Below are 14,728 nucleotides of genomic sequence, written 5' to 3'. Positions count from 1 at the left end.
TTCTGGAGATTCTTGCTTTCCCTTCAACTGGGGGATGTTTCTTTGTTTTCCCATTATTTGTGAGACCCTTCTTTTTTGCTTCTGCTTCTTAAATTGATCTGTCTCAATTTCCTCACTTTGTAGTGTGAACTTCTATGGTAGGAGACCACTGTTTATTCTCTCTGGGTCTGCCTCTGATGATGTCAGATGTTGACCCTGTCTGACCTTAGGCAGTCTGTTTGGGATTTCCAGGAATCTACTGCCTGTGGTTGTCTCCTACAGTTGTTAGCCTGGTCATTCTGCATTCAACAAGCCAGCTTAGAGACACCACAGGGTGGGGCAGCGTCCCTCCTGGGGGCGGGGTTATTGGGTCCTCTCATGCTGCTGCCATTCAGGGTCATGGTCTGCCTGAGCCAGATGGCCACTGCCATATCGGGGAGGAGTCAGCACCAGGATTCCGCCAGCTACTCTCTCTGTTCTCCCCAAGGCCTTCATCTCCAATTTCTCCTCAATAGTCTCTAGATCACTCTGTGCCCCCTTTAGCTAGGGATCTACAGTCTATGTCTGCCACTCTGTACTCAGCAGGGCCGAGTCCCTCCTCGGGGTGGGGCTATTGTGTCCTCTCACTTTGTTACCACTCAGGGGAGTGGTCTGCCTGAGCAAGATGGCTGCTGCCGGATGGGGAATGAGTCAGCACCAAGATCCCACTGGCTACTCTCTCAGTTCTCTCCCCAAAGCCTCCTTCCCCAGTCTCTCCTCAGGGTCTCCAGCCCACTCTGTCCCTGCCCTTGCTGAAGCCCAGGGCAAGTGGCTGCAAATAAAAATTTATGCGTTGTCTTTTTAAATGGCTCTTTGCATCTCCAGCTGCCTTTCTCTGGCAGAGAGCAACCCTGCTGCTTTTTGCAGCCAGCTGTTATATGTATTCTTTTTGGGCTCTGGTGTTATAGGCTGGAGATCCTCACTTATGGTTTAGACCCCACTCTTCTCAGGAGGATCCAACTGGCCATTTCAATATCCTTCTGGTGCGGCCACCCGTGGGCGCCCCACCTGCCTTCTTGAGTCTCTACCGCACTTCTTACCAGTTGGATTGTGCTAAAGCTGATTCTTCTGTCTGGTCTGAGGTTATAAAGCTCCTCTCTTGCTATCATTCAGTTGTTTGTTCCAGGTGATTTCTCCATAGTTTAATTGTAATTCCAGATTGGTCCTGGGAGGAGGTCAGTGTGAATTCCAGTCACTCCTCTGCCATCTTGATTCCTCCAGATTTTCATTCTTTTTTATGGCTGAGTAGTATTCCACATATATATCTCACCACCTTTTTATACACTTGTCTATCGATGGACACTTGGGTTGCTTCTGTATCCTGCCTATTGTAAATAATGTTGCAATGAACATAGGAGTGCACACCCTCTTTCAAATTAGTGTTTTGGGTTTCTTTGGATATGTACCAGAAATGGAATTGCTACTCAACATCACTTTAATCAACAGAGAAATGCAAATTAAAACCACAATGAAATATGAACTCACACCTTCAGAATGACCATCATCAGTAAATCAACGAACAAGTGTTGACAAGGATGTGGAGGAAAAGGTACACTTGTGCACTGTTGGTGGGATTACAGACTGGGGCAGCCACTGTGGAAAGCAGTATGGAGTTTACTCAAAAAATTAAAAATGGATCTGCCTTATGAAACCTTCCCAAATAACGTTGGTTAATTTGGCTGAATAATCTTCAGAGAGTAATATTAACTAAATCATGATCTTGCTCCTAAATCTTGAATCATTCCTCACTGCCTATTGGGTAACATCCAGCATCCCTGGTTTAGTAATAGGGCACCAGTTTGCCTTGAACTATTTTGTGTATGATCTTTTTCTCAATATTCTTCCAAGATACAGAATCAGCATGCCTTCAAAATGTCTTCATAATATGGATAAAAAAATCTACATTGCTGGGATTCTTTTGTTGTCCTTCCCTGTTTATTGCTAAATAGCTCCCCTAACTAAAACTAGATATTTTATTTTCCTTTCATTTAATGTAGTGCTTTATCCATGGGTATGCTTAATATTTAAAAATTACTTATAAAAGTAATGTATTTAAATTTAAGAAGATAAGCATTATTAACAGGCAGATACTTCCACTTTCTTTCTTGAAGAGAAACCAACAGAGATGGGCGCAATCCCCCATGAAGTAGGCACGCCACCTAGTGACAGCTCCACCACACTACAAACCTTGCCTCAGGCCTGCAAGCCTGAAGATCCATCTACAAATTTTCCGCAAGGAATGTATCAAAACAAATTTTTTTCCAGATATAACATACTATAAAAAGTATTTAATAATACTTTTTCATTGCATTAAACATGCAAAATAATTAATTTAGGGTTGATTATGTAGCTAAGTTCAGAGAAAGAAAAGGACCTGAAGATTTTATGTGTTGACATTAATCAGTGATGCGTTTGGATCCACTTTGAAAGGAGAAACTTAAGCTTGGGTAAATCTGTGGAAAAGCATGAGAAATTTCTTTTTTCCTAAGATAACATATATAACATACCCAGCAGAGTATACTCTGAATAAATATTAGCTGAGGAGAGGCATAATGGTTCAGAGAAAGCATAGGCTTTTGAGCCAGCTAGTATGCTATGGCAGACTTCATGGACAGGAGCACAATACTCAATTCTCAGAAGGACCATTTCACATCTGGAAACATGGCGATAACAATATCTTCATTGTATGAAATATAATGTATGCAAAATATTTGGTCTATAGCAGGCACTCAGTAAAAAGTGATAGTTTGATTTTACTGATTATTACATTTTTTCCCTTTGATAATTTGTATAAAGACATAAAGCTGCTTTTCTGGCTTAAAAACTATTATTTCTAGGTCCTCAATTTCTTTATCATAGTATAGAGTGCATGTTCTGATAGACATCATGACTTTCAATACCTAGTAAAAGATATCATGCTTATTTAGTAAATATCCAACAAAAATAATTACAAAATAATTCATTTATAATATACACTAAAAACCACTTATATCTACTATATTTTAAAAACTATTTAGATAAAGTAAGTTGTTCATACTTACAACTCTCCAGTTGCATGATGCATGTTTGCACATCCATCGGAAAATTCTTGAGATCCATTGGACAGGAAAGTGTTAATGTCAATCTGAAGGAATTCGAAGTAATTATTATTAAAAGAAACTTACAATATCATATTAATGCTATATTATTCAAGGTACAATTAGCAATGTTGCTATTGGTAGTGACTGACATCTATTCAAATAAAATTCGCTCCAACTTAGGTATGTTATTTACTCTGAAATAAGTGTACCTTTATACATTAAACTGTTTTGAGAAGGAAAGGAAAAACTGTACATATTTAAAATTCTCACCACATTTATTTGTTTGTTTACCTATCCTTTAGAGTGAACTGTAGATGTCTAAAAGAAGATGTCTGTATTTTTAGAAGAGACCCTCAAAAAAGAAATTTGAGAGCAAGTTCTAAAAAATTAATACCAAAGCCAAAAGACACACTTGCCCCAAATCACATGGACAGCATATTTCAGGAGGCAAGTGTATCCCAGGGACTGCAGTTCTGAACGTGGAAAAGTGGGGTGCGGAGGAACAATCCTGTGTGACGACTCTCGGCCACCTCTGTAACTGCATTAAAGAAGTTGTCAGTGCGCATCCAGCAGTGCACAGCCGAGGAATAAAGGCTGAATCTGGAGAACTTGAAAAGTCTAGGTCTTAGAGACGGGTTTCTGGCTCTGGGATTGGGGGGCATCACCAGGTTTTATCAGGCTCATGTAATAACCCTCTGTAACATGTGTGACATTGTTCCATGCTTACCAAACAAACTTCTGATTTGGCTTCACACAAAGTGACTTGGATGGTGTACACCAACACTTCCCCCCCTCCCAGGAAGTATTTGTATGCTGGCATTCCGCATCACTCATCATTCTTGAATGTTTGTTTGTTTTTTAATTGGGAAAGTTTATTAACGAGATATCTTTAGGGATAACCAAGAACTTGTAGTTTTGGACCTGAGAAAAAGAGGCCCAGATCCAAACAAACCCAAGTTTATTCAAACCAAGTTCTTTCCTGAGAACTCTCTAGCCAGCTCCTTTTATTGAAAGTACTCCCAGTGAAATTCAGTATATTCATGAGCACCCTAGGCAGCTTTGTTTACTTAAACTTTGTGACCGTTGGTAGATTACTTCACCTCACTATGTTTCAGTTTTCACATCTCTGAAGTGAAGAAATATCAGTATCTGTTCTGGAGAGATGTTGTGAGCAATGTGTTAGTTAATACATGTCTAGTGCTTACATTAGTGCTTGACACACAGTAAACACTCAATAAGTATTAGTTATTAAGGATTACCAGTACATTCTACCACTCTCAGCCTTTCCCATCTTTCCTTGCCCAAAATTATATAGGAGGGGCACAGATGACAATTAAATCACATACAAAAACAATTGAAGCTTTAACAAAAAAATAATCATCAGCTCTAGTAAATGTAACCACTTTCTCCAAAATGGCCTTTTTATACAGACTATGTACTTAAAGTTATAATGGTGTATGTTCTACAATAAGATCCAATTAACCTAGTCTGAGAGACGTAGATGGACAGACATGTGAAGTTGCTGATGTTTAAGAGACCCAGGAGGATCATTTAACAATTCACTCAAGTCAGAGTCCATAGCATGCTAAAATAATTCATAGAGTTCAGGCTTCAGAAGTAATTTTCTCCTGGCTCAGCTAGGTTAAGTAAGCCTGTAAGTATGATCTTGTAGATTTGCAAAGTTCTTTCTAAAAAGGCAATTGTAAAATCAGTGGGACATGGTGTTCTCTCTTATGAAAGGGTTTATTAGAGGTGTGAGCACAAGTACATTTTGAATGTACGCACATTAATTGTCCGGACATCCAAGGCCCTCTCGCCAGCCAGTTCCAAATGTTGGCTTGGAGAATTAATTCTCTGACCTTTTGTATAGAAGTAAATTGCATTCTTAGAATCTTTTCCAGGCTCTCACCATGCATGCGATGTCAAATTCATATCCTGGCTATTTTTCTGGCATAAAATGAGAGACATTACATAATTCTTAAAAAAAAAAAGGTGCTTGAAAGGAATTATTTGGGAAAGAAAAACACTGTAGAACTCATCATAAATCATATCCTGAAAACCATTTATTTATTGACACTTTTTTTGTTTAAGGCGGGACACAATTGTTTCTTTAACAGCATATGAATGAAAAATAAGTGTCAATTTGGTGGGTGTGATATTGAATTTCTCCATCAAAACATTACATATAAATTGTAATTTGTCCTAACCACATCAAAAGAAAACAAAATCAAAAGGCAATTAATCACATTCTACTGTTTTGGAAATGAATCGTCTTCTGTTAAGAAAGGACACTAAGTTCTCTTTCTGAGACAAGACACATAAACAGGATATGGCATTTTTTTATTTTGTCATAAGAAGGCTTGGCTTAGTGAAGTAGTAATCTTAAAAAAGATTACTACAATCTTTGATGATTGACCTCATGAAAATTGAGGTATTACTAGTTTTTGAGCAAGCATTGCCTAGAGTATGGTGTCTGTCTCAAACATTAATTGAATTAATAAAGAAAGTTTTCTTGCTCCATTTTATGCTCTTTGTGAAAATAAGTATTTTAATTAGCTCCTAATATTTCTAAATTTAGTGTTATAAGGACAAGTGCTTCCTCATGAATTTTTATCTTTGAACTATTATCTATAATATCATAGCAGCTAATACATCTATTGTGCTTACTATGTAGCAGGCACAATTTTAAATACTGCATGTGTTTATATATTTATTTCCCACTACATGTTTATAATATGGTCCCTGGCTGGTATGGCTCAGTGGATTGAGCATTGGCCTGAGAACCAAAGGGTTGCTGGTTTGATTCCCAGTCAGGGCACATGCCGGGTTACAGACCAGGTCCCCAGTAGGGGGCATGTAAGAGGCAACCACACACTGACGTTTCTCTCTCTCTCTCTTTCTCCCTCCCTTCCCCTCTGTCGAAAAATAAATAAAATCTTTAAAAAATATGTATAATATGGGTAAACTATATTATCCCTATTTTAGAGATGAGGAAACTGAGAGGTTAACTCATCTGACATTCCAAAGCAGAAGTTGGTAGAGCTGAATTTGCAACCCTGAAGGTCTAGCTCTTGATTCTATGCCCTTAACCTTTAAGTATACTGCTTTCAAAGGAGGGATTGAGCAAAGATGAAAAAGGACTCATGGACATGGATAACAGTGCGGTGATTGATGGGGAAAAGGGAGTATAGGGGACTAAATGGTAATCGAAAAAATACAATAAAGATTAAATCAAAAAAAGAGAGAAAAACAAAGGCACTGGGGTATTTTTCATGAAGATGGGTTCTGTAATTAATGTGACTTCTTAAATGTTATGTTTTTATAACAACAAATAAACATTTCACACATTAGTTATCAGTTATTCAATTTAAAGTAAAATAAACCTAAATACTTCTTCCAAAAAATTAGAGAAATGTAATTAAAACTTTAGAAAATATAAGGTATTTTCCCGTGGTTTTTATATATTTACTTGAGTTATTTGGTAGTTTATTGTGAACGATTCTAAAAGGAGTACCCTCAGAAATTAGATTGTTAGAACACAAATAGAACTATTGTTCTAATTTTGAGTTTTGCTGTCATCCAACTGCAGAGATAATCATAAAGCTTGTCAAGCCGTCAGCAAAGCAACCTCAGCACTGTTGTTGCTCATTTTAGGGAGCTGATATAAACTATGGCCTCTTCAGAAAAATTTATGCAGCATCACACACAGGCAAAATTCTCCGCATCACGTAAATGTTATGGCATTATAAATTGATTTCCCTTGAATAAACAGCATCTTAAAAAGCATCTATTGAAATAAGTTTGCTTTTTCTATTTAAAAATTAATGGCCTGTCTCTGGTACTGGCATAAGAACAGACAAATAGATCAATGAAACAGGATAGAGAGCCTAGAAATAAACCCATGTCTCTATGGTCAATTAATATTCAACAAAGGGGGCAGAAGAATAAAATGGAGTAAAAATAGCCTCTTCAGCAAATGGTGTTGGGAGATCTGGACAGCTACAAGCAAAAACAAAAAAAAGAAAAAAGAAACTTGACCACCAACTTACACCATACACAAAAATAAACTCAAGATGGATAAAAGACTTAAATATAAGTCATGATGCCATAAAAGTCCTAGAGGAGAATATAGGCAGGAAAATCTCAGATATCCCAGCAGCAATATTTTCATCGGAAGCAATACTTCTTCTCTAGGGAACATAAAGGAAAGAATAAACAAAGGGGACTTCATCAAAATAATAAGCTACTGTATGGCTTAAGAAAACATCAGCAAAATGAAAAGGGAACCAACCATATGGGAAAATATATTTGCCAATGATACCTTGGACAAGGGTTTGGTCTCCAAAATATATAAAGAACTCACATGACCCCACTCCAGGAAGACAAACGATCCAATTGAAAAACGGGCAAAGGACCTGAACAGACATTTACAGAGGGCTCAGAGACCTATGAAAGGATACACAGCATCACTAGCCATCAGAGAGATGCCAATTAAGACCACAATGAGATTCTACTTCACACTGGTCAGAATGGCCATAATAAACAAATCAAAAAACAGTAAGTGTTGGCGAGGTTGTAGAGAAAAGGGAACTCCAGTACACTGTTGGTGGGAATGCAGGCTGGTGCAGCCATTGTGGAAAACAGTATGGAATTTCCTCAAAAAATTAAAAATGGAACTGCCTTTTGATCTAGCAATTCCACTGCTGGGATTATACCCTAAGAATCCTGAAATATCAATTCAAAAGAACCTATGCACCCCAAAAGAAGCACAATTTAACAAGTGCTGGAAGGAACCTAAGTGCCCATCAGTAAATGAGTGGATCAAAAAACTGTGGTATATTTACACAATGGAATACTACGCAGCAGAAAGAAAGAAGGAGCTCCTATGCTTCACAACAGCATGGATGGAACTGGGGAGCATTATGCTAAAAGAAATAAGCCAGGCAGTGAAAGACAAGTACCGTATGATCTCTTCTATAAGTTGAACCTAATCAACAAAACAAACAAGCAAGAGAAATATAACCAAAGACATTGAAATAAAGAGCAAACTGACAGTAAACAGAGGTGTGTGGGGAGGGGGATAACAGGGGGAAGAAAGGGAAGGATTGTCAAGGAACATGGATAAAGGACCACGGACAAAGCCAAAGTGGGGAAAGATTGAGGGTGGGAGGTGGGGGAAAGTTGTGGCAGGAACATGGAGACAACTGTACTTGAACAACAATTTAAAAAAAACCAGTATAGGAAATGGAGAAGCCAAGGAACTTATATGCATGACCCGTGGACATGAGCTAGGGGTGGGGATTCTGGAGGGAATGGGGGTACTGGGCAGAGGAGGACAAAGGGGGGAAAATTTGAACAACTGTAATAGTTTAATCAACAAAATATATTTTAGAAAATAAATTAAAATTAATGGCCTGTCAAGTTTTAAAAAAATAAACACATTGTACAAGTAACCTTTAATGGTTTTCACAACTGAATTTCAAAGAAAGAGTGATTATATTTAGCTTAAGTAAAAGCTGAAATTGAATTATGACAACTCACTGTGCATAGTAGCAGTTTTGATATAAAATTTCCTCTTGTGACTTGATTTTTAATGTACTAATAGTGCAGTAATATAAATAGTAAGTTGATGGTATTGATATGTATTACCAGTATTAGTAAGGTAAGTGTTAGAGAAGATTTAACTGTGATGTGTCTCCATTATCTTGATATGAGGATATTACCATCCCCATTTATAAGTGATAAAACTGAGACTTAGATAGATCAGCAACTTGAAAAAGTCCATAAAGGGCAAATTTTGGGGTTCTGGAAAATATCAGAGTTTAAGCTTTTTTATTTATTTATTTATTTTTTTGGTTTTGTAGTTTAGTTTTTTTTGTTTCCCTTTTAGAAAGATAAAATTAATAGCTTCAGTGCCTATTACATGCCTGGCACTATGCTAGGTACTTTATATATATTATTTCAGGCTCATGAGAATTATCATCCATATAAGAATAACAAACCTTTCTCAAGTAAAGAGATTTGCCTCAAATCACAGCTAGTAAAGTGCAGAGGCTTGACCTGGACTGGGAGACACCCTTCCCCAGACTTCTTTTGCCCCTTGGCACATCTCTTACTGGGTGCACCGAACCACAAGGCCTTGACTGTTCTTTTACCTTTGCCATCTCTTTGTTTTTAACGCAGCTGTTAATTTTGAGAGATGGGATAAAGTTCCCCAGAACAAAGAGAAGTGTTGCTTGTATCTTGCTAAAGCAGTGGATTCCCCAAACTCAGTGTTTCGTAGCTGTGAGAGAGACCCACGATGCGTGCTATATCCAACGGGGCCTGTCGCACGGGTCCAGTGAGACGTAAGGACAAGGGAGAAGTCAGGCAATTATGCTGACGCTTGAGCTGCTTGCTGGCTGTGAGGAATAAACTCCTCTGTCCCTGACCCAGGAGCCTCGTGCTCTCAGTCAGCACCCATTAAATAAGTAATAGGCTAACTTTATAAGCAGAGTAAAATCAATATCAAACTTGACCATCTGGAGTCATGTGTCTGGCTCCAAAGCCTTCACTTCAAAAGTTACCTCATTTGAAAATTATCAATATAATTCATGTGAATCATTTAAAACTTTAAACAGTTTCATAAAGCACATTAAAAAAACTGTATCTTTGCCCACCTCCATCCCTTACTCCCAGCTCTAGCTCCTCAGAGGCTACCTTTTCTTAGATATTTGTCTAAGATTTATGTTCATATAGCTAAATTGCTGTAATATAATGCTTGATTTTTTAAAATTTGTGATATTGTCTATTAATTTCCTACAGGATAAAATTAGAATTTATTTGTCTTTATACCATACTCTACATACACTGAACTCTCCAGCTATACCCAAAATTTCATTATATGTACACTTATAGTTACATTATATTTGGTGTTTACATGTTATGAATGTATAATTATAGTTTATGATTAAGCTTAATAGGTGGCTGTAATTACAGTTTCTGCATAACATTTTGTTTTTCCTGGTGTTAATAATTGTCTCACTTTTGCAATCACTTCAATTTCTATTACTTACTGTTACTTAAAATTCTACAAACTCCCTCTCAGATCTAGAAGGCCCTCTCAATAGTTAAACACAGATCGTCCACATAATCAATTTCTTGTTTTACATAGAAATCTCTCTTTCTCCCTGCTATTTCTTCTTTCTAGTCATATATTGGATCTGTATTGATGTTCTGATTTTCAACCACTTCTCTCCTATTTTCTACTTCTTCACATCTTGATTCTATTTCCTAGGAGACTTCCTCACTTCAGCCTCAAATATTTTACTATTTCCCCCCACTTTGGTTTACTATTTGCTCTTATGATGGTCTGAATGACTCCATTTTCCTTTCCTAGAAGTATCTTATTTCATGTATCCAGTTATCTCATCTGTCCAGAGATTGTTTTTCATGATCTCTTCTCTGGATTTTCTCTTGAATTGTTCTTTTTGTTTCTTTAATTTTCTTATCTTTCCTCTTCATTTCCTCTGCATGGGTTTTTTTGTTTGTTTGTTTGTTTGTTTTTGGCTTCTGCTTCTCTTTGATTATTGTTAATATTATAGGATGTCTTCAAATGTTTGTTTACATACAAGGACGAAGCACTAAAATCTATTTGGAGCTCAATTAGTAGTGGATGGTTCACTGAGTAATGGTCTTATCTATAAGATGATAACATGGCTGCCCGGAGAGTTCATTGGTGATCTCCCAAATGTCAGTATCTGTAGATTTTTTTTTTTTCTGTTGGGCAATTTAGTTCCTCCAGAGGTGTATTCTTCAGATTACTGCTCAATAGAAGTTTAGGCCTGGCGTTCAGCATTTAGGGAGAACATGGGTATCACCATTCAGTATACCTCATGTAATCCTCTCTCTCTCTCTTTTTTTTTTCTTTTATTTTTTATTTTTTGGTGTGATGCCTCATTGCAGACCCAGCTGTGTCTGGAGTCCCTACTCCTGAAGCTCTTGGCACAACCTCTCTGAGATTTTCTGTCCTGCTTTCTGCCCAGTTCAAAAGGCAAAAAGGCATCCCCTTGTCGAAAGGACATAAGCGAGAAAATGAGGAATAGAAGGCTCACTGTTGTTCTTACAAAGTTGAAATCAGTTCTTGTTCTGTGATCTCTTTTTTGCCTCTGTTTTGTGAAGTCCTAGCTGCTGCAAATTCCTAAAAGTCTGAGGATATTGTCATCTTCCTTCTGGGTTCTCCCACATTGGCTTCGGTTTCAGCTGTCTCTGTTACGTCAGTTTTCGTAAGTGCACTCAGTTTCCAGCTTCCTCAGGTATGTGGTCATCATTCCTCTGTCACTGTCTCCTCTTGCATTATTTTTGCCCTCTTGCACGTGAATGACATTTTATTCCTTATTTAGCTTCTTTGTTTTAGTAGGTTGAAGGAGAAAGTACAGATAAATGGACAAGTTAAATAGGACAGGTTTGCCAGGACATTCTGCTTCTTTCTTTAAACAAGCAGGAAAGCCAGATCTCCCACAAAATATCACAGAGGCTCCATTTGTAAATTGAACGAGAGTCTTTTTTCTAGCACTATTTTTTTAACAAAGAAACTGTTTGCCAGTTGAAGATTTCAAAGTACTGTGAGATTTCCAAAAACAACTCATAAAAAAACAAATTTAGTCTTTGATCGTGAGAGCCAGGATATAATAAACAAAAACTGGGAGCTGAGAGACATCATCCTGTTTCATCTGAATTCATACTAAAAAGACAAAAATGCAACTCTGAATTATTCCATAACTTTCCTCAAAATATTAAAAGAAATGTGAGCAATTCATAATGGATGGCATCATTTTCCAATTCAGATAAGACTTGCTAAAACCAACTAAATATCCATAATCCTATAGGACGCACATTGTATTTCAATTCTATCAGTGAAAATATTCTAGACATTATATCTGCAAAATAATTATCCCATGCTATCTGGTGATATATTTTTGCAGCCAAAATCTGTCTGCAATTAAACAGTACCTTATAATTAAAATAAATCATGCCTTTCACAAAGTTCATTTTCAAGTTAGCAGGGGAAAAAACAAACTTGCTTTATTTGCACCCTGTTATGGATCCCCTGGTATCCACCATGAATAAAGAGGAGTTAAGAATCATGACCTCAGGTTTTGAGTTTCCATCATAAAATGTATGTATTTAATTCATAAGCAGTCTCTAAGTCTTTCTGAAGAATTCAAATAATATAAGTTCACATGTAGTAAAATCTAAAGTTCACCTTTATTCCTACCCAAATTCAACTGCTCATTTCCGTAGTTATTTTCTCCCAGTTGTTGAGCATCCTTCTAAACTTTTTGCATGGATTTACAAAGATGTGTGTTTTTACATACACAAGTATGCTTACATATGTAGAGCATTTTAAGTAAAAATAAACATAAAACCATTTTCTTTGAATTTGAATATATTTTGGAGGCCTTCTCCTGCAGAATATTTCCTGATAGGGGATTATTACTATGTTTTGCTTTGTTCTTATTAATGAATATTTAGGGGTCTTTTTTGCTGTTGCTATTTCAGTGGTGAAGAGGGCATCTTTGTAAATGTATCTTACATATACAGAAACACATAAGTAACGCAAATTCCTAGAAGATAGAAGTAAAATTGCTGAGTTGAAGGATAAATAAATTTTGTATTTTTACATATCATGGCAAACTAATTTTTCCAAAGAGTTAATATCAAGTCACATGCCAACAAAAAGGGTATTAGACAACATTAAATATTACCAGTCTTGTTAATTTCTGACAATACATTTATTTTTAAGTTTCCTTATTTGTTGCTTTTTATCCCTCCCCCCACATCAATGTTATAAGTTTTGCTTCAACTATCAAATATAATTTAGAGAAACCAAAATGAGGGGGAAATTCTATTATTACATTTACTCATATTTTTGCTTATTGTTTCCTTTCTACCTTCTTGTGTTCCCATGTTCCATCTTTTACTGTTTCCTTTCTGTTCAGAAAACTTTGCAGCTAGATTTTTTAGATTAGGTATACTTGCAATAAATTTAGTTTTCTTATATCTAAGAATGTTATGATTTTGCCTACATTCCTGAAGGATATTTTCACTGGATAAAAGATTCTAGGATGATAGTTCTCTTCTTTCAGCACTTAAAAAAAAACGTGTCCCTCCTTTCTACCCTTCATGATTTCTGATGAGAAACCTGCTATCACTCTCATTGTTTTTTCCCTATAGGTGAAGTGTTGTTATTCTCTGGATGTTTTCAAAATTTTTATTTAGTTTTCAGAAGTTTGTCTATGATGTAACTTGATGTAAATATCTTTAGGGTTCATTTGACTTCTTGAATCTGTAGGTTTATGCTTTCTTTTTAGAGTTTATAAATATTTCAATCCTTATTTCCTCTAAAATTTTTTTAGCCCATTATGCTATTCTTCCTCTCCACCTGAGACTCTGCCACAGGTCCCCGAGGCTCTGCCCTCCCTCCACCCCCAATCTATCATCTCTCTGTTGTTCAGAGGGTGTAATTTTTATCATTCTATCTTACAGTTCACTGATACTTTCCTCTGTCTTCTCCATTTTTCAATGGAGCTCATCTACTAGGTTTTATTTTGATTATTGTATTTTTCAGTTCTAAAATTTTCATTGGTTCTGCTTTATCTTCTATTTCTTTGCCAAGGCTTTCTATTTTCTCATTTGCTTCAAGCAAACCTGCGATTGCTCACTGAAGCATTTTTATCATGGCCACTTTACAGCCTTTGACAGATAACTCTAACATCACTGTCATTTGATGTTGGCATCTGTTGATTGTCTTTTTTTCACTCAGTTTGAGAACTTCCTGAAAAATTTTCAATGGAAGGCTAGACACTTTTATATTATTTTATGAGACCCTAGATCTCGTTTAAATGTTGCACCGGCCTTCTCTGACACTGCGCTGTCAGGACAAGAGGCGGTGGGGATGCCACCCTTTTGCTTCCAGATAGAGGCAGAAGTCCAGCGTCCCAAATCAGGCTCCCATGATATACGAGGAAAGAGATTCCTTGCTAATGCTGTATGTCCCAGCCCCCCACATGGTTTCTACCGACACCACAGCAGGCCTGGCCTCCTCACTGGGAGAGATTCTGAAATTCCCGGCCCCCGCTTAGGACTGCTCTGATGCTACCTGAGCGAGCAGAGAAGAGGGGTGCCTTCTCACTGCCGGGTCAGGCTGGAGTTCCTGGCTCTCCTGGCACCTCCAGCGACACTGCAGGTGGGACACTTACTGCAGGTTGGCGAGAGATGAAGCTCCAGCTCACTGTTTAGCTTTTCTTGGCACCAGCTTGGCCTGTGTGTCAGGTGACTCATTACCAGCTAGCAAGGCCTTGCTGGCAGGAGTGTGGGCAGGATCACATTTCTCTTTGCACTGTTTGGCTGGAGCAGAACAATTGTCTAAAGGTTCTGTCACACTAGGCTACCTCTCTTCTCCCTCTACAGATGCTAGATTGGCTAGAGAAATTAGACTTCTGTTGGGGCTTTTTTTGTCTGCATCTGTACCCGTTGGTGTTTTCAGGTTGCCAGCTTCTTTAACTCCACTTCTAGGATGAGAGAATAAAAAGAACTCCATGAATTCCCCTCATGTTGTTTCTCAGGTTCCAAAGTCCTTAGTCTTCTTG

At 37.4% G+C, this 14,728-nt stretch overlaps 1 protein-coding gene across 2 annotated transcripts in view; it reads right to left on the bottom strand.

Moving 5' to 3' along the window:
• Positions 1-14,728, bottom strand: part of GLRA3 (glycine receptor alpha 3) — a 119,796-nt gene that overhangs the window by 54,604 nt on the left and 50,464 nt on the right. For both annotated transcript variants that reach the window (XM_054575934.1, XM_054575935.1), the window contains exon 5: positions 3,060-3,142. In XM_054575934.1, the coding sequence (XP_054431909.1) occupies positions 3,060-3,142 (83 nt within the window). The remainder of the gene's footprint in view (positions 1-3,059; positions 3,143-14,728) is intronic.

The sequence above is a fragment of the Pteronotus mesoamericanus genome, unplaced genomic scaffold, assembly GCF_021234165.1.
Source record: "Pteronotus mesoamericanus isolate MK-2021 breed Mesoamerican mustached bat unplaced genomic scaffold, CSHL_Meso_final contig_32, whole genome shotgun sequence".
In the NCBI taxonomy this organism is placed as follows: Eukaryota; Metazoa; Chordata; class Mammalia; order Chiroptera; family Mormoopidae; genus Pteronotus; species Pteronotus mesoamericanus.
The sequence above is the reverse complement of the archived record's forward strand: the minus strand, read 5'-3'. Positions and strand labels throughout refer to the sequence as shown.